This window comes from Neolamprologus brichardi, chromosome 3, assembly GCF_056152115.1.
Source record: "Neolamprologus brichardi isolate AB-2024 chromosome 3, ASM5615211v1, whole genome shotgun sequence".
NCBI classification, from domain to species: domain Eukaryota; kingdom Metazoa; phylum Chordata; class Actinopteri; order Cichliformes; family Cichlidae; genus Neolamprologus; species Neolamprologus brichardi.
In genome coordinates this window covers 46,315,711-46,337,395 of record NC_142106.1, presented here as the reverse complement: position 1 = coordinate 46,337,395, position 21,685 = coordinate 46,315,711, and the positions used below count along the sequence as shown (strand labels likewise).

General features: G+C 40.7%; 3 protein-coding genes across 5 annotated transcripts; 2 read left to right on the top strand and 1 right to left on the bottom strand.

The window, feature by feature from the left end:
* Nucleotides 1–186: 186 nt before the first annotated feature.
* rela (RELA proto-oncogene, NF-kB subunit a) lies at nt 187–11,912 on the top strand. Of its 2 annotated transcripts, none has more exons than XM_006809916.3 (11): nt 187–349; nt 2,102–2,137; nt 2,312–2,445; nt 3,518–3,663; nt 4,699–4,790; nt 5,137–5,271; nt 5,808–5,912; nt 9,015–9,230; nt 9,315–9,395; nt 9,500–9,583; nt 9,912–11,912. In XM_006809916.3, exons 1-11 carry the CDS (start codon nt 343–345, stop codon nt 10,718–10,720), a joined length of 1,845 nt encoding a protein of 614 aa, XP_006809979.1. In that variant the 5' UTR covers nt 187–342; the 3' UTR covers nt 10,721–11,912. The 2 variants fall into 2 exon arrangements, with proteins under 2 accessions (XP_006809979.1, XP_006809978.1); XM_006809915.3 differs by having other exon boundaries at nt 9,909–11,912.
* On the bottom strand, nt 11,679–13,843 carry c3h11orf68 (chromosome 3 C11orf68 homolog). Of its 2 annotated transcripts, XM_006809914.3 has the most exons (3): nt 13,549–13,843; nt 13,406–13,475; nt 11,679–12,945 (listed from the first exon to the last, which is right to left on the bottom strand). In XM_006809914.3, the coding sequence occupies exon 3, from the start codon at nt 12,900–12,902 to the stop codon at nt 12,159–12,161; it is 744 nt and encodes a 247-aa protein (XP_006809977.1). In that variant the 5' UTR covers nt 12,903–12,945; nt 13,406–13,475; nt 13,549–13,843; the 3' UTR covers nt 11,679–12,158. The 2 variants fall into 2 exon arrangements, with proteins under 2 accessions (XP_006809977.1, XP_087693872.1); XM_087837746.1 differs by having other exon boundaries at nt 13,406–13,843.
* drap1 (DR1-associated protein 1 (negative cofactor 2 alpha)) lies at nt 13,794–21,591 on the top strand. The gene is made up of 7 exons (XM_006809917.3): nt 13,794–14,047; nt 14,643–14,715; nt 14,923–15,016; nt 16,206–16,331; nt 17,238–17,328; nt 17,427–17,515; nt 20,114–21,591. The coding sequence occupies exons 1-7, from the start codon at nt 14,006–14,008 to the stop codon at nt 20,301–20,303; spliced, it is 705 nt and encodes a 234-aa protein (XP_006809980.1). The 5' UTR covers nt 13,794–14,005; the 3' UTR covers nt 20,304–21,591.
* Nucleotides 21,592–21,685: the final 94 nt, after the last annotated feature.

The following is a 21,685-nucleotide window of genomic DNA, read 5'->3' as shown; positions in this document are numbered from 1 at the left end:
AAAAGACATCGCAATGAAGAGAATGAAGCACGTATTGTGCAGTTGCTGCAACTTGGCGAGATGCGTGTTTCACAACAAAGTTGCAGCACAACGCTTCCCAAATAGATGTTCCTTACCGGAAAACCCGTGAGCATGAACGTAACTATGTCTGCGGCTTTACTAACTGTACACTCTCGTACACAGACGTAGGTGGAGCGAAGGAGGCGACAGAGCGGCTCTGTCAAGAACTTCGTGGAGTCTGTAGTGCCGTGTTTCCTGCTCTTTTTTGGCTTAAAATAAGATACAAATTATTGAGAAACAGCGGGGGATATCGAGGAGCGTGAGCTGGACTTGGACACAGCCATGGACCGTAAGTGGAGCTGCTTTTATTTACTCATCTCAGACACGGGAGGCGAAACTGTATAGGGAGTTGTTTTGCGCACAAGGGAAAGCCCCGCTATCATTGGGTTTTGCGCCAACAGGAGGAGTCTGTTCCCGGATAGTAAGCTACCGTACAGACAGAAGTTTGACTTAACTTTGGTTTATCGCTTACATGTGAGATAGCCGAGAGAAACTTGATGTTTAACTGAATGAATTTCTCAGCGTGTGGACAACTCAACTGGCACGAGCGGAGCGAACCAAACAAGTCTCGCGCTGCCAAGAGGCCTGTGGGGTTTGTCCACTTGAGAGATTTCCTTCCAGCCACTGAAACTTCGTTCAGAACTCTCGCCATTTAATGTTTTTCTGTTTGTAAGTGGAAATATTTTTTGTGAATCACGCTCTCAAAAGCTTGTCAGTCACAGTGAATAGTGTATTTTAAATTCGGCCTGGTTAAAACCACCGTATAATGTTCTTTTCAATAAAAAAAGACGTATTTAATTGGGCGACGCGTTTAGCAACCGCCCACTCCGGCTTTAATTGACAAAAACGGTTCCGATAGGAAATTGTGGCAATAAGCTCTGTGTTCAGGGGAACACGTGTATGCAGATACTGTGAAGATTTCACAGCCGCCCCCGTTTCTATTTTCTTCCATATATGCCTTTGCCTTTAGGCTAAACCATAAAGAAACGAGAGTTTATAATGGAGTTCTGTTGACTTCCTATGTTTAGAGTGCCGCCACACTTTATGCAAATGTTATAAACCTTAAAATAGATTATGTTTGTTGATAAGTGTCACTTATCTCTGTCTTGGTTGTCGATATTGGCACGACAAACAGCCAACATCTGACTGAGCATCATAAAAGTATGTCCCTTTGTTCGGTCAGTAAAAATGAAAGTGATTCTAGCAACAGTATCGAAGGCCTCAGCTGTGATGCTCTTAATTCAGTCATTAATGATCTTTCGGTCATTGTGGGTATGTGCTTTCACTTTCACATCATCCAGACTCAGTAAGTAGAAAAGGCTGTCTTTCACATAAGTGGTCAAAATGCAGTCATTACAGACTCATGTCATCCAACTTTTGTTTGTTTGTTTGTTATTTTTAGTCTTCACTTTGGGGCTTTACACAGCCTCTTCATTCAGTATTATTCTGGCATTTTAGGTATGATCAGAACCTAAAAAGCAAGATTAATGTCTTTGAGCTAATGCTAGAAAGCGAACATGTTACAGCATGGAAAGGACTCTACTCAAGCTTTTGAACTGAACCTTTCCTGCCTGTTGATGGGTGGAGCTTTGATCGACTCACGCAGTGTCACACCTTACTTACTGCCTGAAACTGGAGTGCACCCTGCACTAAAGGCTTCCAGCAACAAAGCTGGTAACCTGACACCAATATTAAAAGCCCTGCCTGTCATTGTTTGCCTTTTTCTGCACGTCGTCTTCTTCTCGGTAGCTTTGCAGGCAAGTGGTTTATGACAACCAGAGATTATATTTAGCTGGGAGGCCCTTGTATTTAGGCGTCCTTCGACCCCGTTGGACGCTACACTCTCCTGTAGAATTCCACCCTGACCTCACCACAAATGACAAACTCTGACTAAACCACAAATATGCAACAAATCTGTTTTCTGTTATTTTTGTCATCTCCACCACCATTGCATGCTTCCTCGTGTAAGTCGTAGATGGAAAACCTGCAGTTTTTCCTCAATAAGTTGGTTAAATTCCTCTCTTGTTTCTGTTCACCACAGCTGGATATGGATGGAGCCTTACCCCGCTCAACCAGGGTAAGCGCACTTTCCTTTTTTAAAAAGAATTACTGATGTTCTCTGCAGCGATTTCATGAGTAAACATTTCTACCCTCGGGTGTAGTGACGATCGATGAGGCTGTCTGTGTTGACACACTGACACAAGTAAAGCAGTATTTCACAATGACACAATGCCTTTGCTTTCCTCAACAGCTCCCTACATAGAGATTATCGAGCAGCCAAAGCAAAGGGGGATGAGATTTAGGTACAAGTGTGAGGGACGGTCTGCTGGCAGCATTCCCGGAGAAAAAAGCAATGACACCACTAAGACGCACCCAGCAATCAAGGTGAGCTGGCACAACTTACTGATGCGTTTTAGCGACGATTCATTAAATATCATTTCCATTACAGATAATATACACATTGGTGAAGATTTAGGTAAAACGGGTGCATGCAACCACAGCAACTGTTTCCACAGTGACTCATGTACGTCAACTGTACATTTATGGTGGAGAAGGTCGGTGCTGAAAAAATGCTTTCTCCAGCTGAAACATCTGTTTTTCCTGTTGAACGTTAGGAACACAGACTGTGTATGCGTGATGGATGAAGCAAGAAAGAAATCCAATATTATTCAAAAATGCTAATTTTTTTCTAGGATAAGGAGAATCAGACGTTAGAAGTTTAGTTAAATCACAACAGAATGTACACGTGTGCATAAGAAGCAGCTGCTTGTAGGTGGTTGTTGGTAGAAATTCTCTGCTTCCCCTCATTGTAAAAAAAAAAAAAAAAACCCAACCCCCCCCCCCCCCCCAAAAAAAAAAATAAAATTAAAAAAAAAAAAAAAAAAAAAAATATATATATATATATATATATATATATATATATATATATATATATATATATATATATATATATATATATTTATTTATTTATTTATTTAATTTTTTATTTTTTTGTAATTTCCAGAAGAAAACATTTTTCCTACAATATCAGCAAAATTAATTCTGGACTATGAAAGAATGGAGTGATGTTATCAGCTGACACTAACAAGCTTGGTTTGCAAGGTGCATCTGTTAGTACAAAGTCATAAACCCAAACTGAAGAATGGACCTGTCCGACCGGCACTAGGACAATATTAGGACAATATTAAAAATGTCCTAGAAGGCATCAGTACTATAAACATAGTTGAGATGTCCAGTTTGTTAACTTGAATTAATGGGGTGAAGCATTGCAAATAACTTAGTCATAGACCCTAAAATGAACAGCACCACCAGTTGGTCATCAGACGAACGTTTGTGTATCAGAACCTGTAATTCTTCTCTGCAAGTTGCATGCAGTGAGTTTGTTTAAGCTGTAGACAATGCAGGTGCCCTTATGGCTGAACCTTCTATCAGTAAAACTCTGTTTTTTTATGGACAGGTGCACAACTACAGCGGCCCCCTGCGTGTTCGCATCTCATTGGTGACAAAGAACGCACCATACAAGCCTCATCCTCATGAGCTGGTTGGAAAAGACTGCAAACATGGCTACTATGAGGCTGACCTGCAGGAGAGACGGATACACAGGTAGGACTGGTTTGTATGTAAAGATAAAATCAGACACTTCAGAGAAACCTAAAGGGAAAAGGGAAAAAAAGCAATACAGAGCGCTACGGTGTCTCGATGAAAACTACAGTTTCAGGCTAATGCAAAGTGGAGTTTTGCAGTGACTGACCTAGATTAGCCCTTGATCGGTTCTGGAAAATGACGTGTGTACTGTCACCTTGCTTGGTGTCTAGATGAGCAAAAATTTAACAGAATACTTTTTTTTAGTACAAAAGAGTTAACATTTCCTCTGTATTACAACCAGAACAAAATTTCCACAAGTTGGAAAAACCCCCAAATCATTCCCAATTTGGTTCTGAAGTGGAAATACTGACTGATAAGATATGTTGAAACCTACTGAACCCATATACCTGGCAAGACATGACAGTTTTTTTCTGTCTTCATTGAAACAGTGACAAAGGTCAAACAAATCAGCTTGTACTGCAGACAGATGTGTGCACTGTGATTCAACATGAGCAATTGCATGTGCTTATGTTAGGCAATTGTTTTTCACACTGAACAGTTTATACCCTGATCATTGCTCTAGATCACCACACGAGTTATAAAAGGGAAACTGTTACACTGTTGTTTCTAATTACAGTCTCCCTGGAGTCGAAATTAATAAAACATCATGTTAAATAACCCAGAAAAGTACATAAAACATCTGTATGCCAGGAACAACTTTTTTTAATTGTTAAACTATATTTGACTGTGACTAACAACAACAACAACAACAATAATAATAATAATGATAATAATAATAATAATAATAATAATAATAATTAGGTTAGGTTATAATGCAGGTATAATGCAGGTACTGGACACAAGCAGTTCAAACACAGTCATTAGTGCAGCCAGAATAAGGGAAGATATGGGGTAGAAGTCAAGAACAGCAAATACTTCAGGAAGTAGCAGTGCAATGTTTGTTAACAGAAAAAGTAAACTGGGTCAAAAGATCATTGCATGAACTGTGTTGCTAAATGTCTAAAAAGTTGTTTTGTGTTTTTGTCCTTTCAGTTTTCAGAACCTGGGTATACAATGTGTGAAGAAGAAGGATGTTAATGAGGCCATCACTTGTAGACTGCAGACAAACAATAACCCATTTAACAGTAAGTGGCCGTAGTTAGAGATGAGTCTCCACCACAGATTTTAGTGATTGTTTATTTTAACTACCTTTGTCCTTAAAGGATATGATAACATCATTTTGGAGGATAATTGTAATCATGTGCTTAATTTGGATTACTGACTTCTTCTCATGCAACAGCTATGCGTTAACTTCTGTATGGTCAACTCTTATCAACAACACTAAGCAAATTCTACTTCATGTTTGTTACTGAGACGATAGCGGGTGGTGGCTGTGTGCTGAAAAGTAGTATGACAGGATGCAGTGGTTTGCTTGAGTGTTTTATTGTGTGTTGCGTACCACGCCCTTTTCCTTCTCTTTCTTGGACACAGTTCCCGAGGCTAAGGTGTGGGAGGAAGAGTTTGACCTAAATTCAGTCCGGCTTTGCTTCCAGGCCTCCATCACTCTCTCTACAGGGGAGCTCTATCCTCTGGAGCCTGTGGTGTCACAGCCCATCTATGACAACAGTGAGTTGAACACAGCAGACGTGAACAGAAATGCATATGCACCAAATTAGCTGATATACATATTTCTTATATGTTAATAATATAAGGTAAGAGGTGCTTATAGTAAGTACTGTACCATTGTAGAGAGACGAGTATCAGTTTGAGCTCTCTGTACCAGCACGTTCACACGTATAATCACGACTATAAAACTTCCAAATGTCCTGCAGCCTTCCATGCCCTCAGTGATTCTCTGTTCCTCTTTGCAAATTAATGTTTCCTCTCAGTTTGAAGGTATTTACAAGAAATAGACATCACCACAGACTCACTTGTGGATCAAATACATACATCTGTGTGTTTCTCCAAACGGCTGAAAAGTTTAATTTCACTTTCTACAAAAGTAGACAAAGCAAGCCAAATAAAACGGAGACGTTAGCCACCCAGGTATCGAAGTGCCAGCCAGAGCGGGCCTCACTGTGCGTTTAGCATGTGTGTGATATTTAAGTGTTGCACTACTATCGTGTTCATCGGCACATAAAGGCTTTTGTTCTGTCTTGCAGGGGCTCCAAACACAGCAGAGCTAAAGATCTGCAGAGTCAACCGCAACTCTGGAAGCTGCAAAGGAGGGGATGAAATCTTTCTGCTGTGTGACAAAGTGCAAAAAGGTACAGTGTTACTGTACAGATACCGAAAGAGCACCGCGGCACACAGCACAACTAAACCTACACTTTCAGACTGAATAATCCATAAATAGAACTCAGGACTGAGTAAGCAGATGTAAAACTTCCAATACACGTAGAGCGGAAACGGTGTAAGTCCTTTACACCCACAGAAGATTGTGTGAGAAGAGAAGAAGTTAGAAGCAAGTGGTCTCAAAATAGAAGCGTGACTCACTCACTTAATAAAGTATACTATATGAGGTGACTGGGTTTCCATTTTTTACAGCAGCTGTCATGGCTTAGTTTCCTTCTTCAAAACAGCAGATGTGCTAATTATGCATGTAATGGATATATTAAAAAAGCTTAAAAAAGGCAGACTACCTGGCATTACACACTAAACTGAGCCGTCCTATATCATAATGCAACTTACAAACACGTGTTAGAGAGACATACTGAGGCTTTCAGTGCTCATTTCCCCTTTAAGTTAAAGCAAGTCCACTTTTTTACTGGACACACGTGGTTAGCCAACCTCAAGTAGAACAACACTGTGTCTTCTTAGAGTCAATGTCAGGATCTCTTATTCAAATAAAATCTTCTGTATTTCTTAACCAATCGACTGGTCACACGGAAAAAATCTGTTCTTTCCAGATTAACTAAATCAGCTTTACCCTCATTCCCCTAAAATGTTTTTTAAAAAGGCTTTTTTTATCTGGAAGTTTTACTTCTACCACTGCCTTTCCGGTTGCCAAATTATCTGACAGATTCCACTTCAGAGAAACAACTAAGGAATAACACGATTGTGTTTGTCCAGAGCAGTGAGTTTACACAGTGATATCATTTTTGTTGTTGTTCAAATACAGAATAGGCTGCTGGCTGATGCCAGAGCCAACAAAGCTGCCACTTAATGAACATACGTAGGTCAAATATGCCAATACTGATATGTCTATACTCGAAGCCTCAGGCAATAAACACAGAAATTGTTTGAACATTATAATACAGGTCACCTGTACTAAAAATATTTACTAGTCTCTTTGACCATGTGTGTTACTCCTACGTCTTCTTTGGCATGCTGTGACTTAGATATTCTAAGTAAACATGTAGTGAACATTAAGCTTATAGATGGTAGACAGCGCAGTCAACAACACTGCGCACTGTACAATCATTGAGAATATTCTTGAATGACTGCACACTGACTGCTAATTAATGTTGGCTAATGTCAGACATATGGAAACTGAAATTTGTCTGGGCTAACTGTAGACAAGGAAAGATAAATAACGGCTCGGTCTTGAAAGTCAATTGATGAAGCACTTTTCTCATAATGAAAGTAACACCAGCAACTCTACCAGCTGTTGTTATGTTATTTATGTTATTGATTTAATATTGTAATATAGCATGTAGTGCTATATCCTATGTTTTATGAATTCTTTGGAACCAGATCATTCTATTTGCTAGTCACTGCTTCCCATTAATAGACTTTAAAGTCACATTAATCAAGATATTGCACTATAATACACTACAGTTACACTTTAATAATTCATCAAACGACTGTCTTAAATGGGAAAGGTGTAACTTGCTAATTCAGTAAAAGGACTAGATGTTGTAGTCCCCGATAATGCATTGCGTTAAATGGTGAGAATCTTGAGGGATGGCTGTTATGAGGAAACTTTCGATCTTTTACCCAAGCTAATCTGACATTTTTGGGGGGATTAGAGATCTGATCTAAATGATCATATTAAGATTTGGGACACATTGTCAGTAGTGGACCTTGGATTCATCGTGTGTTTCGGCCATTATCACTAGACACCTTAATCCAAGGAGGCCCTGCCAGGGTTGATCAGGTCCCGGAGTGTGTCACTGGTTTATTGTTATTTCTCTTATTCTTTCTTCTGTTTAGTTTTCAACAGTTTATTTTCTCCTAACTATTCACTGCAACTGAGAAATAATACTTACCTCCTTAGCATTTATGGAGCCTCACTTCTTCAAAGGGATAGAAAAGGTGATAGAGAGAAGTAAGACAAAAGAGACAAGATAGGAGAGAGCAGAGAGGAGAGCCGGAAGGGGGCGCTCGATCTGGCTTCCCACACCTCCCCTCCGGATCGGGCTGTATGCTCTACCTTGGTATACAGTCTCCAAAAATGATCAGAGGAATTATTTTATTGTGTGTTGGTTTTTCCTGTCTGCAAACTTTGAACTCACTGAGGTTGTTTTCAGCCGCAACAGGTCTCAGCGGCAATGAGAGAAAAGTAGTGACAAGGACTTGATTTAGGTGGACACAAAGATGACTCCAAAGGAGTGCTAATGTTAGCTGTTAGGAAACTGCTGTAGGTGATGATGGAAATTTAAAAAAAAAAAAAGTTGACTGAAGCATCACGTATGCACTTCAGAAACCTCTGGGTTCAGACTGTGCCTTTGTTCCACATGTGGGATTTCATTGCATCTCACGGAAGCTGCTGTGGGTAACACAATGAAAAGCAGTCACCTAATCTGTTTTTGTACTGAGTTAAAGCTTTCTTCTTCTTCTCATTCTTTTCCAGTTATTTTCTCAAGTTTCTGTACAACAGTTTCTTTTAAAGTGATCACTTTATGCTCATTATAAAAGCCTTTTTTTTTTCTTCCCTCACTTATCTGCTGTTGTTTGATCATGGCACGCATATATGCTTTGTATTTTGGATGTGGGTGCTCCCCTGAGTATCATTTGATACATCTTAAACTGGATACAAATTGCATCATTGCGAAAAAAAAGATTGTGAGAAGGCTGAATTTTGTACTAGTTCATCTCTTGGTCCTGCTGACTCTGGGAGCCTGTCACACAGCTACTTTCACAACGAGCGGAGCTGCCACATATCTGCTTTGAACATTAAACCCTTTTGGTTGAAGTTTAACAACTGAAGCTGGCTGCGAGCCTTCTAAGTTGTTGTTAAACTTGAGTGTTGCGTAGCAGCAAATGTGATGTAACACCCCCGGGGTCTTTTCTCTGTTAATCAAAAACATCAGAGCTGCTTTTGCACCGAAGCCGGCGAGTTAGTGCCCGATTATCTGATTATTCTTTTTGAGTTCATCACCAGCTGCAGTATGTTGTTACATTTGCCATTTTCTGTTTCCCTGCAGAGGACATCGAGGTGCGTTTCTTCCAAGACTCTTGGGAGGGGAAGGGCACTTTCTCCCAAGCTGATGTCCACAGGCAGGTGGCCATTGTGTTTCGCACTCCGCCCTACCGTGACACTAACCTCACTGAGCCAGTGAGAGTCAAGATGCAGCTCCGGCGGCCCTCTGACCGAGAAGTCAGTGAGCCAATGGACTTCCAGTACCTGCCATCAGATCCAGGTAAAATATATTATATGCAGAAAATGTGCTGAATATGTGCATCTTTGCTCAAATTTAACTTCTTTATCATTTCCACCCTGGCAGATGAATACAGGCTGAGTGAGAAGAGAAAGCGGACAGGAGATATGTTCCAGAACCTGAAGCTAGGGCCCTTGCTATCTAGTGGTAGGTTAATAAGATTTTTTTCTGTCAGCTGAGCATAGTATAATTGGATAATGGTTACACTGTTGTTAAGCACGGTATTATAAAGACGTCTTCTGACATTTCAGTGACCACTCCACAAGATAGACAGCACCTAAACCCATCAAGGAGAAAGCTGACAGCCAAGCCTCCATTACTGAACCAACAAGCTGGTGAGTCTGTTGCAGATGTTCCTTCCTTATTTGAACTCATTTGAAGACATTTTACTTTACTTCCTGATATCTTTTACACCAACTAACAAATGGATTCATTCAAAAATTGTCATGCTTGGCAAATGTAATTTGATGATAGTTAATGTCCGCTTATAATAAATAATACTCTAAATAATAAAACAGTAATTTAGATTGGTGTTAGTTTCAATCTCCTCGTCTTCCTGTCTTAAAGCAGTTGAGTCATTAGCGGTGAACTTTGTGTATGTGAAATATGTGAGAAGGATTTTCTGCAGTGAGTTCTCAAATCACTTGCTTGTGTTTGCAGCAGCTGTGGTGCCCACTGGTCCCACTGGGGCAAAATCACATCCCCAATACTCCTTCCAACCAGGCCAGCTATTTTCTGAGCAGACAAAGGTAGAAGCCTCCAACATGTCAGCAGCTCCTACCAACCAGTGGAAGATGACAGCCCTGGGCTCCCAACCAAAAGCAAACCCAGTGTCTAGCTTTTCAATGAACCCATCACCGGCCACTGTCTCCTCTACCATCACTTCCACTTCCAATCAGGACTACTCAACAGTCAACCTGTCAGATCTTCATGAATTCTTCCCCAACATTTCCTCGACTATCACCCAGCAGGAGCCCTCAGCTTCTCAAGTAAACTTGGCCTCTTCACAGACAAGCAACTCCTTCGCCCTCCAGAGCACTCAGTTCCGGGGAGAACCACCACTTGTGGATGACGATATCCCAGATTTCCCTAGCTTCACTGAAGGCCAGGTCCCAGTCAACCTGGACAGCCTCAACATGGATGACTTAGAGGATCTTCTGAACCCCCCGCTTGTTGGTGTAAATCATCCTTCATGTCAGCCGACTGGCCCTTCGGGCTCCTCTACCGCTGCCCAGACTAGTGCAGCATCTCAGAACACTTCTGACCCTGCCAGCAACCCAGGAAGCACTTGGATGAATTACCCCAACAGCATTGTGCATCTGCTCCAGAACGAAATCATGACAGACAGCAGACCCAATAACAACCAAATGCTCGAAGACTTCGATGAGTTGATGTCTGCAGATGAGGACCGTCTTATTTCCATTTTTAACAGTGGAAGCCAAGCTGGGTTTGTGTCAGGACACCCGACTTAAAGTTTCTTTCATTTTCCCAAAGACCAATTGTATCTTCCCCTGTGGCCATCAGGACTAAAACTTCTTTATTATTGTAAGGCAAAAAAGGAAGTAAGCAGAGGAGACCGAATGTAGCAGCACTGCTCACTGTGGACACATTTCTTAAAATACCAGCAATGACTTTATGGTATTCAGTCTGACGCCTTGCCCAGTCATATAGTTTGTCTGATAAATTGCAAAACCCATAATGTAGGTGATCAGATTTCATGCCCTGTGAAACCCATGTCCAGCATCTGTGACTAAACGTTTAGGTCACTGTCAGCATATTGATGGTGGAGACAGATTCTCCAGCGAATGTTTTAAGAAGACAGACAGCATGGGTACTTTGATAAAGGTATCCGGTGTGGTGATTATTTTTGGAACATGTTAAGCATGTTTTTGTATTGTCATTTGAACAATTTTGGTAGCTGTGGCCACAAAAATGTGCAGCTTTTGTCTCTTTTTTTGTCTTTATACAAAAGGGTTCATATATATGTAATCAGATCTAGAGGTAAGTCTACACAGATTATGTCCATTTTTTAAAAAATAATCTCTTTGGATTGCACCATTGTTTTCTGAAGGTTAACACAAACTATCTGAATGTCTTGGAAACAAAATGAAGGTGTACATTTATCAAACAAGCAACATTACTATATATGTGCTTATACTAGAGATTGTGCTTTTTATGTGGTAATAGTTTCCACTGCTCTGTAATCAGTTTTTCTACACTTATTTTATCAGTAATGGTTGCATTTTAACTCAGCTGTTTCAGACTTGCTATACTCTGCAGTAAGGTGCTTTACTGAAATGTAATTATGTTTTTACGTGTATTATGAAAGTGGATCGTAGTATAATTGTGCTTTTTTTTTTTTTTGGAATGAGACTTTGTCAACATACAAAACACTGTTTTGGCAATAAATACCACAACATATAAAGACGATTTTCAAAAGAGTATTTTACTTTGCAACTCTGTAACTGTTATACAGTACAAAGGGGGGAAAAAAAGCCGAACGCAAGAGACAAATGTAAAATGGCAACAAGGAGTGCTTCAGTGGATCTTCTGAAAATGTGCATACAAATCAAGGATGTTAGTGTTCTTCCCGTCACTCGAGCCTGTTAGAATCTTGTTAGTACTACTATTCTTGTATACAATATTTTCAATACAAAATAAAGAATCTGAAAGTGTTTCAGGTCATTCAGAAAATTTTACAACACAAAAAGAAGAGACAAATTTAGTGTTTTGGATTTTTTTTTTTTTTTTCCAAAAAAAGAGAAAAGGATGAACTTGTGATCGGAGTTCAACCAATGATGTTCTAAATAGTTGCAGTCAGAGGACTGTACTGTCCAACCCATCTCCTGGGATCATCACGCACCTCTTCACATACTGTTACAGCAAAACTCCTCTCTTGGTCTGAGTGGCTTATGTTACCTCAAGATTGGTAACTTTGTTGATGATGTGGGAACGCCTGGGCACACACTCCAGGTCGAACTTGCTCTCGTATATGGTGGGGCAAACATTCCAGCGGTTGTTCCGATAGATTCCCAGGTATGTATACACATCTGGCTTGTAGGAGAGAGGGCATTTGACCCCTGTGGCACGAATGACCGAATCCAGCCTCATGACCTCATTCTCATCAGTGAAGTTCTGGTTATAGGCACAAATGACCTGCTTGCCCTCTGCCTTGCGGTCAAATGGGCTGACTTTAACGAGTGAGATCTTACCATCTAGGGCTGCTCTTGCCACACATTCCCAAGCGTGGTCCAACTTGAAACCAGTGTCCAAGTGCATAAGCCACTTGCCTGAGAGTACCCTATGGTTCAGGGCCAGCTCCCTCACTGTCTGGAAGGTGACGGGCCGGGAACTCGCCAAAAGTTTCTCCCAACTCTCCTGGAGTCCTGTGACATCCGCACCACTGGGGCAGTGGTTTGGGCCCACCACAGCAATCCACCCCACAGGGCTGACGCCACCCTCCTCGTCTCCAAATCTGGACACTTGGGAGGGCCTGTTACTCTCCAACCAGCCATCAAACTCGGATCTGGGAGTTCTTCTAGAGTCAAAAACAATCCAGGGGTCCATGTCTGCAGCCATGGCTTCAGCAGCATAGGTCTCTGCAGCAAAGGGGGTCCTCATCTCGCCATCAACAGGGCCCTCTTCTTCCTCCATAATGGTATAGCAGTTACACGAGTAAACAAGTTCTTAAGCCTGCCTGTTGAGTTGAAGAATGCAGTTATTATTTGTATAAAAACCACTGGTTTAGCCTCTGTGTTAGCTTACAACCCTTTTGCTGTTATTTATTAGCTTACAACCCTGCCAAACTTCGACAGAAGTGGACAGCTGAATTGCTTATGAATGCTACTAGCTAGCCTGCTACAACAGCGAAAGTTAGCGTATCTCTACCACTGATTCAGTTTTACACTAAAGCTGCTATCGACCCCAGTATACCGCCTACAGCTGACATGTCAAAGAACACGCAGAACAGCTTTCTGACTGCTAGCATTGTTGTAGCTAGCCGACAAGCTAGTCGTCTTTATAAATGTACACACTCGTCCTGGCTAGCCATTTCTAGCCAGCTGTTGAATACAACTGACGCTTTAACATTCACAGTTTCCCCATTCAAAACGTAAATAGTCGCACGTCGATGTTAAACTTTGAACATAAAGGCTTACTCTAGCCGTAGATGTCGAAGTTTGTTGTTCAGTGTTGATCTTCCGCATAAGCGCAGCAGCTCCTCTGTATCTAAGAGCCAAAATCCATTCAGGTGGCTGGGAGTTTAACTAATAATTATTTATACATAAATTAAATTACGTACCTCGTCCACAAATTCGACCGTATGTAACACGTGATATAAATATATATTTTTACGTTTTGCTATAACATAATTTTAAACATAAGTTATGCTGTACTAGATTCAGCGACTTTTAAAAAACTTGCATGTTCCTCGGTATGTGTACAAGTCAAATATGTAAGTTTCCCACATTTGTATTTTGTTAAAAATAAACAGGTTCCATTACTATGGTTAAATAAAAGTATTTCTTTTCTTTGCATTTGCGGAACGACATGCGCTCCAACCTGACGGCACGGAGACCCTGCGGAAACAAACTGACCGCACCGAGGAACGAGTGACGAAGACGATGTGCTAACTAGTTAGCCGGATAGCCACCACTATCTGGTGTGTGCGCGGTGGAGGCGAATTTCTGTATGAAATAGAATACGAATATAGCATATATTGTATTTTATTTTAGTTTAGCCACCCAGGTAATTTAATTATGCCCAGCAAAAAGAAGAAATACAACGCCAGATTTCCTCCGGTAAGTTTAAACTGTGCTGAGCCGGTGTCAAAGCAAGCTAACGTTAGCAAAGTGTAACATGGAAAGCTAAGTTCTGTAACTAGCTTAAGTGGAATTCGGCCTCTTTTGTTGCTTAGAGAGCGTACAAGCCATCTAACACTCCCAAACCATTTAGCATACAAAGCACATGCCTTAGTGAAAAGTAGTTGATGTCATGAAATTAGTGACCAAACATCCCCTGTATGTCATTAGTTGGTGGTGTACACACATAGCAGGCGTGCTATTTAAGTTGGTCTACTAATTGACGTTGTTTTTAGCATCTCAAGCTAGGCTTAACGGCACGTAAATAAATGTGGATAAATCCATTCTTTATTGTAATAAGCTGGATAATGTATCTACAATCCTCACACTACGTGAGTAGTGTAATAGTAATGATTGCAGTTACTTTGTGGGGACCTCACGTTATTCGATGTGCTGTACTGCAAACTCTTTACTAGGTTGTCCCCGAATTTCAGCGCGTTTTCACTGAAAATGTTTGTTGTTGTTTTTTAAGAGAAAGAAAATTTGAAGCGTTGCTGTAGACACATGCATAAAAATCGACCTTTTCTCATTTCAGGCAAGGATTAAGAAGATTATGCAGACAGATGAAGAAATAGGCAAAGTGGCTGCAGCAGTGCCTGTTATTATATGTATCCTTCCTGCCTGCAGTCGTCACTGTGCAAGTTCTGTCTTGAATTATAAATTGTAAAAGACTGATTAATAATTAGAGAAAAATGCTTCCTCAGTCTGTTGTATTGTTGTGTCAAGTTGTCTATTATTGCATGTTTGATAGTTTGATGATTTTAAAGTACAAACACGCCACTGCTTCACTGTACTTCCCTTATCCAAGATATCAGCAAGAGCACTGGAGCTTTTTTTGGAGTCCTTGCTTACAAAGGCTTGTCAAGTCACCCAATCTAGGAATGCAAAGACAATGACAACGGCACATCTGTAAGTTCTGTGTTTGTCTTCATTGAGAGCCATGTCTGTGTTGCACTGTGTTGGAGATGAACTTCTTAGGAAGGCAAAGCCATCTGCTGTTCAGATCACTGGTATATTATAGCCAGAAAGAGGTAGTTGAAGAAAAGGGGAAAAGTTGTTTATATAGAATTGTATTTGTTTTTAATGAGTGTAGCTGAAATGCTGTCAGGCCTTTATTTTGTTTATTTTTAAAGTGAACTCATGATGAACTTTCAGCTCGATAATTTCATTCTTGGACTTTACTAAATAGCTTTGCTTGATTCACATTTAAAAATAACGATTATTCATAACATACACAATATACTTCTTTTAAGTCAGTTTTCTTCTGATTAGTTTTAACAGTACATTTAACAGTTCTTTCATCTCATTTAATCAAATTTCACAAAATGGGAATTGTGCAAAATTTCAGGACTTCAGTCATTAGTTTACTCAAAAAGTAATCCTCAGTGAAATGTTGAAAATAGGAGTGTTTTTGAATAATTCCCTAGCATAATATTGTTTTTACATGACAACATGTACGAAATTGACTTTTTAAGTAAAGCTTGTGATGGTTTTCTTTCTCATCTTCCTAAGAAAAAATTGCCTAAAACACTTTAAAGTAGATAATGTCATTTTAAAGTCGCCCCTCAAAAATGATGTTGGCTAAAAACAGTCTAAAAACAGCCCTACCATCATCCTTTGAAATATTTTTAAGAAAGCTAATGACAGCCGGAACCTGAAATTTTCCACGATTCCTATTTAGGATGTGTATCCTCCACCTGGAATGTTTTTTCAGGTAAGATGGTGAGGTGGGAAAGCATTTGATGAACTGACAAGGACTAACCCTACACATTGCAAAAAGATAAATGAGTAAGGAAAATCATTATGAGCTGTCTTTACAAAAAAAATGGCATTCTGTTACACAGCGTGATTTACTGTGTGGTGGGAGCCTGATAGTTCTGTGGAGCACATTTGCAGCACATTGCTGAATCCCTTGTATCTGAAAGTATTTCTGGCCTGAGTAAGACAGCCCGCCAAAACAATCTTTCCCTGTGACTCAGACTGTATGTGTTGCTAAAATGAGTTTGTACCACCATTAAGCTTGCTGTCTTTTTGATAAAAGCTTATATTTCACTTGGCAAGTAAGGCTGAGGAGAAAACTGTTCATATTTATTCACAGAAAGCAGTGCATTGAGCTGGAGCAGCAGTTTGATTTTTTAAAAGACCTGGTTGCGGCGGTGCCAGACATGCAGGGAGAGGGGGAAGAGAACCACACCGAGGGGGGAGGAGAGAAAGTCCCACGGAGGTAACATTCGCTCACACAGACACCCAAACACGTAGAGAAAGAGTCATGATGCTTTGAAATGGAAAGAGTATTTCACATACACGATGAAAACACTCCAGGGTGATATGAGGCAGCCAATCCAGCTGCAGATAATTTGGACTTATTTCATTAAGCAGTTTGTAATTCAGTCAGCTCTGATAAGTGCACACACGCACATCGGTTTAAACTAAAAACGATTCGCTCCACGAACAGACAGAATCTGTGTACGTTATCTTTTCCTCTTCTGGAAATGAGCACTGCTGTAAATTGGTCTATAATCCTTGCAGTGTTACCGTACTCCCGTGTTCCTTTAGTTTTGTGATTCTAGATTATCTCCCCAAAAATAACAGAAGAAAATGAACGAACTGGCCAGAGCAAAAATTAATTATTGAGGAATTGTAGACAAGAAAATGCAGTATTGACTGTCAGATCAGACGCCGGCACCGCAGCTAATTTGTAGCAGAGAGCTTGGCGAGGAATTAGACATGAATTAAATGAGTAAGAGAAGGCTTTTCTCTGCAGACTGCGGCTGATTGGATTCATATTCAATTCAAAGTGGTCGTAAAACTTGTAATGTTTAGACATTTGGTGTCAGCAAGTGCCTCAGAGTAATTTCCACCAGCAGTATGCGTCACACTGTTCTACTCTGGAGTTAACTTAAAGTTGCAAGGAGAGGATTTCTGCTTTAAAAAAAAGCCACATTAGCTACTGTTTTTCATTTAAAACATTTTTGTGCACTAAGTTAAACAATTGATTTCTAGTTCCCTCGTCCACAGTAGCCCAAGTGTACGTTCTGTTTCATGTGTTGTCTCGTAAACATTCTTTTGAAACTTTAAAGTAGGACCTGCTATCACATTTCCTTACACGGTTATTTTTTTTCTTCCTCAGAGGTCGAAAACCAGGGTCTGGTCGCAAAAACGGAGGTGCTGGCGCCAAAGGCAAGGACAAGAAGTTATCTGGAACAGAGTCGGAGCAGGAGGTGTGAGATGATTTGCATGTAGAGGCCTGAACCTGTCTACTGTGTTTGTCTGTATGAGGGGAGACGAGTCACTGTTGTCTTCCTTGTGATGGAAACAGGACGACAGCGAAGACAGCGAGACAGACGGGGACGACGAGGACGGCTCTCAGTCTAGCACACATCTGCAGGCTCCATCCAGGTTCCACAGGTTTGTGTCCAGATCCACATGAGACGATGTGTCTGGAAATATCCTCCCAGACTGCAGACTCGGAGAGAGGGAGGGCGTGTTGTTTTTTTTTTAAGCTCTTGCACTGCTCTTCCCTCTGCAAAACAGACTCTCTGATACCAAGATGTAAAGTGATTTAGAAGCCCAGAAAATGGCATAGAGTTCATGAGAACTGCTGAATCATTATAAACAACCCACACACATTTGAGCCATTCAAACACTACATGATGCCCACAAGAGGGCAAACCAATACAGCAAAAGATGCAAGTAGTTACTTAGGCACATTTAGTCCAACATAAACATGTTTACATACCTACACGTTACAGAATAAACTAAACAAGTTGGGTCTGGCACCCTGAGTGAGCTCTGCTTTGGAACAACATGGAGTGGTGTGGACTGGCATTTATACAGTACATCTCTAGTTTTCACTATTCTGAGCATTCAAACCTCTTCAGACTGCTGTCCCCATTTATTCTGTACTAGCACACTTTCAGCAATTTATCTACACACTGTGAGACATCACAGCTGGCAGAATTAGCGCTTTAACTTGATTCTTATATCAACTGATAAAATCATTATAAAAACAGAAGACTCATCTAAACATGGAACAACAATTCAAAAATTCCATCGATATGAATTTGGGAAATGATCAGCAGGGACCTGACGTGTGAGGCTTTTCCCACTAGCCAAATCACGAGACTTGTGCTTCAACCATTCACTCGGTGCAGTTAGGGTTACACTGTTCTGCAGTCTGCTGATTACAGAGCTTGAAGAGCAAATCGCTCTTTGTGACGCTGAGTTTACTTGAGAACTGAGATTATGATATTGAAAATGGTAATAAAAACAGTAAATAACCATATAGCATACTTGGAAAAGTAACCAAGAATGTAGGAAATGTGTTATTTCAGTCTTTATTAATTTGGTCAAATTTGCCAGCACAGAATAAAATTAAGAGGCTTGTGGAGTCTGAGATGTCTGCAGTACTGTTCAAAGTGTTTTCTATTGCTGTATTCCATTATTCCACTGTTACAAGCAGATATAATAATATTCAAAACCCAATGTGACCTCCCCTCATATACAACTCTACACTCACATGCCAGTTTGTTAGGTATCAATGACTGGGTTGGGCCCCATTTTTCCTTCAGATCAGTCTAAATGCTTTGTGGCATAGATTCATCAAAATGCTGGAAGCATTCTTAAGATTTTAGTCCATACTGACATCAAAGAATGATACCGACTTTGCAGATTTGGCTCTATATCTGTGATCTTCCATTCCCCCACATCCACTGGCGGTGACTGTAGAGGCCATTTGAGTACACTGGACTCATTGTCATGTTCAAGGATCCGGTTTGAGATGATTTGAGCTTTGTGACATGCTGCGTTGTTCTGCTGGAAGCAGCCATCAGAAATGGGTACGCTGTGAACATAAAGGGATGGACATGCTTAGTAACAATACTCTAGTAATGACGCTCAGTTGGTACTAAGGTGCACAATATAATACCCATACACCCATACAACAGTGGCACCAGAACGAACTTCTGATACAAGGCAGGATGCTTTCATGTTGTTTACACCAAATTCTGACTCTGCTATCCAAATATCACAGCAGAAATCAAGACTGATCAGACTGGGCAACGTTTTTCCATTTGTATTGTACAATTTTGTTGAGCCTGTGTGAAGTGTAGTCTCAGTTTCCTCTTTCTAGCTGACAGCACCTGGTGTGGTCTTCTGCTGGAGCCCTTCTGCTTCAAGGTTCGATGTGTTGTGCATTCAGAGATTTCCGCTCAAATAACGAGTGGTTATTTGAGCTCTTGTTGCTTCTTATCAGCTCAAAGCAGTCTGCCCATTATCCTCTGGACAAGACATTTTCGTCCAGTGAACTGCCTGCAAACTGGACAGCTTCTAATTGTTTCTAAACTCAGAGAGAATTGTGCAGGAAAAGCCCAGTAGATCAGCAGCTTCTCAAAATACTCTCCAGAGAGCTCCGTCTGGCACCAGGCTAGGTTCTTCACTTGACTGGGATGGCATTTTAAGACTTGTCTGAAGAAGCAGTAATTGGTCAGTAATTAAATCAGCGGCAAATCGAGTTCAAAGCTGTCTGATCTCTTAAGAAATAAACACTCAATTTACTTTGCATAATCTTTCAGCTGCTGCTCTCTGTTTTCGTTGTGCCTCCCATGAAGGTGCTGCCATTTTGACTTTTCATTTGTAAGAAAATCTCCAGACAAGCAAAGTTTTTTCTCTTTCAAAAAGTTATATTGCCTCACATTAAGAGCACATAAAGGCATATTTATATATGACTATTACTGTAGCCTGTTAAGAGAGAGAAATCTGGTGGCTGAAATTATGCCAAAAACAGGAAGAGGGCGCTGTTTTCCTACTAGAATCGATAGACAAACCTTTGCTGGCCCCAAGTTCCCTGTAAATATCAGGATTCATTTTGGATACTTAACTCTAAAATAGTCCATTATTTTTAGTGCACAGTTAATTTGACTAATAATGTTTAAATTTAAAAGGTGGTTTGTGCATAAAATGGACACGACTCCTCAGAGGTTAACACCTGTTCCTGTGCCCCCACAGCTCCAACACCCCCCCTCAGTATATGCACATGGCCAACATGGTCCCAATGGGCAACATGGCTCCGACGCAACCTCCGGGCACCGTGGCCTTCGCCCCACACGCCTCCATGATGAGCATGGCACCACCTCCCACAGTCCCTGCACCGCACAAGAACGGGGACGACGACGACGACGAAGACTATGACTCTTAGCTCGTTCTCAGCACTCCGCTCACACACTCTCTCATTCTCTTCTAACACACACACACAGACACACAGTCAATGTTATTTTTCAAATTCTTAAGTTGTTTTTCTGGCAGCTGCTGTAAGCAGAGGAGAGAGAGACTCTTCATTGCAGCCTGCTGACCAAAACGCCCTTGGCGGCCAGCTATAAGAGCCACCACCACCGCGAGAGACACAAAGCCTGTACATTATGTTTTAATTTTCTTTTTCTTCTTCTTCTTTTTTTTTTTATAAAGAAATTTTTGTTTTATTGTAGAGAAGAATCCAACGAGGATCTTTTTTAACAAGTCAGTCGCTCGATTTTTGACTAGGACAAATGGTGGTCGTCGCCGTTTTTGCAGGCACAACAAGCTTGGGCCTCGCAGCTTTTTCTTTTCTTTCTCTTTTCTTTTGGGAACTTTTTTTCCCCTCAGTTTCCTGTTGTAGACCTGAACATATCAGTCGTCGTCACTCAGATCCTCAGGTTGGCTGAAAGAATCCGTACATAGTAGTTGTTGAAGCTTTCTTTCAAGGCAACAGCACAGTATTGGGAAGATGATCGTCGGGAAGGTTGGTGTCTCACTGCTGAAGTGTTATGACTATGTTATAGATTGGCTGTGATATACAGCTTTTAAGCTCTGAGCTCTACTTCCCGGCTTTGTCACAACTCGCAGCCCAATTGTCCGGCTGTAACATAAATAAGGAAGCAGGTGTATTTTTTACTATACATTAACTAGCTACACCTCTTTTTTTCTCTCCCCCCCTCCCCTTCAATGAGTTTCTATTTTTAAGTCACGTTTTTATCAAGAGAACTGTAAACCTCCACAGCTCTGAAGTCAATCATATCAGCAGGTTAATGAGTTGGATTATTTGTTGTTCATGACCCTGGCAGAGGTCTGTTACTTTGGCAATTGGATCTTGTTATTATTATTATTACTTTACTCGACCATTTAATACCCTTAAATTGCCCATCTGAAGTATACTGTGACTCTTGGACCATATGTTTGTTTTTAAAAGCTTTTTTCCCCCCTTCTATTGTCCTCTCTCATTTCTGTTCTGGCCTCTCCTCCAATTTTGAGTAACTTGCTCCTTTATCCTGGCTGTTTTCCTCCCCTTTTTAGATTCTTTTAAATGTGTTGATTGGAAGCAGAGTTGGGGCGCCCGTTTATGTGTCAGTCTCAGTATGAAATGGTCGCAAACAGACAGTTGGCACTGTATTGTAAACTTTTAACATTCTTTTTATTTTGTATGTAAAATAAAGTTCATATTTCAATTAAAATGGTACTTGTATTGGTTTGATTTCTGCATTGGAATTGAGAGCTTGAAGGTTCCTTCCATATTCAATATCGGCTTAAAGGCAAAACCAAAGTACA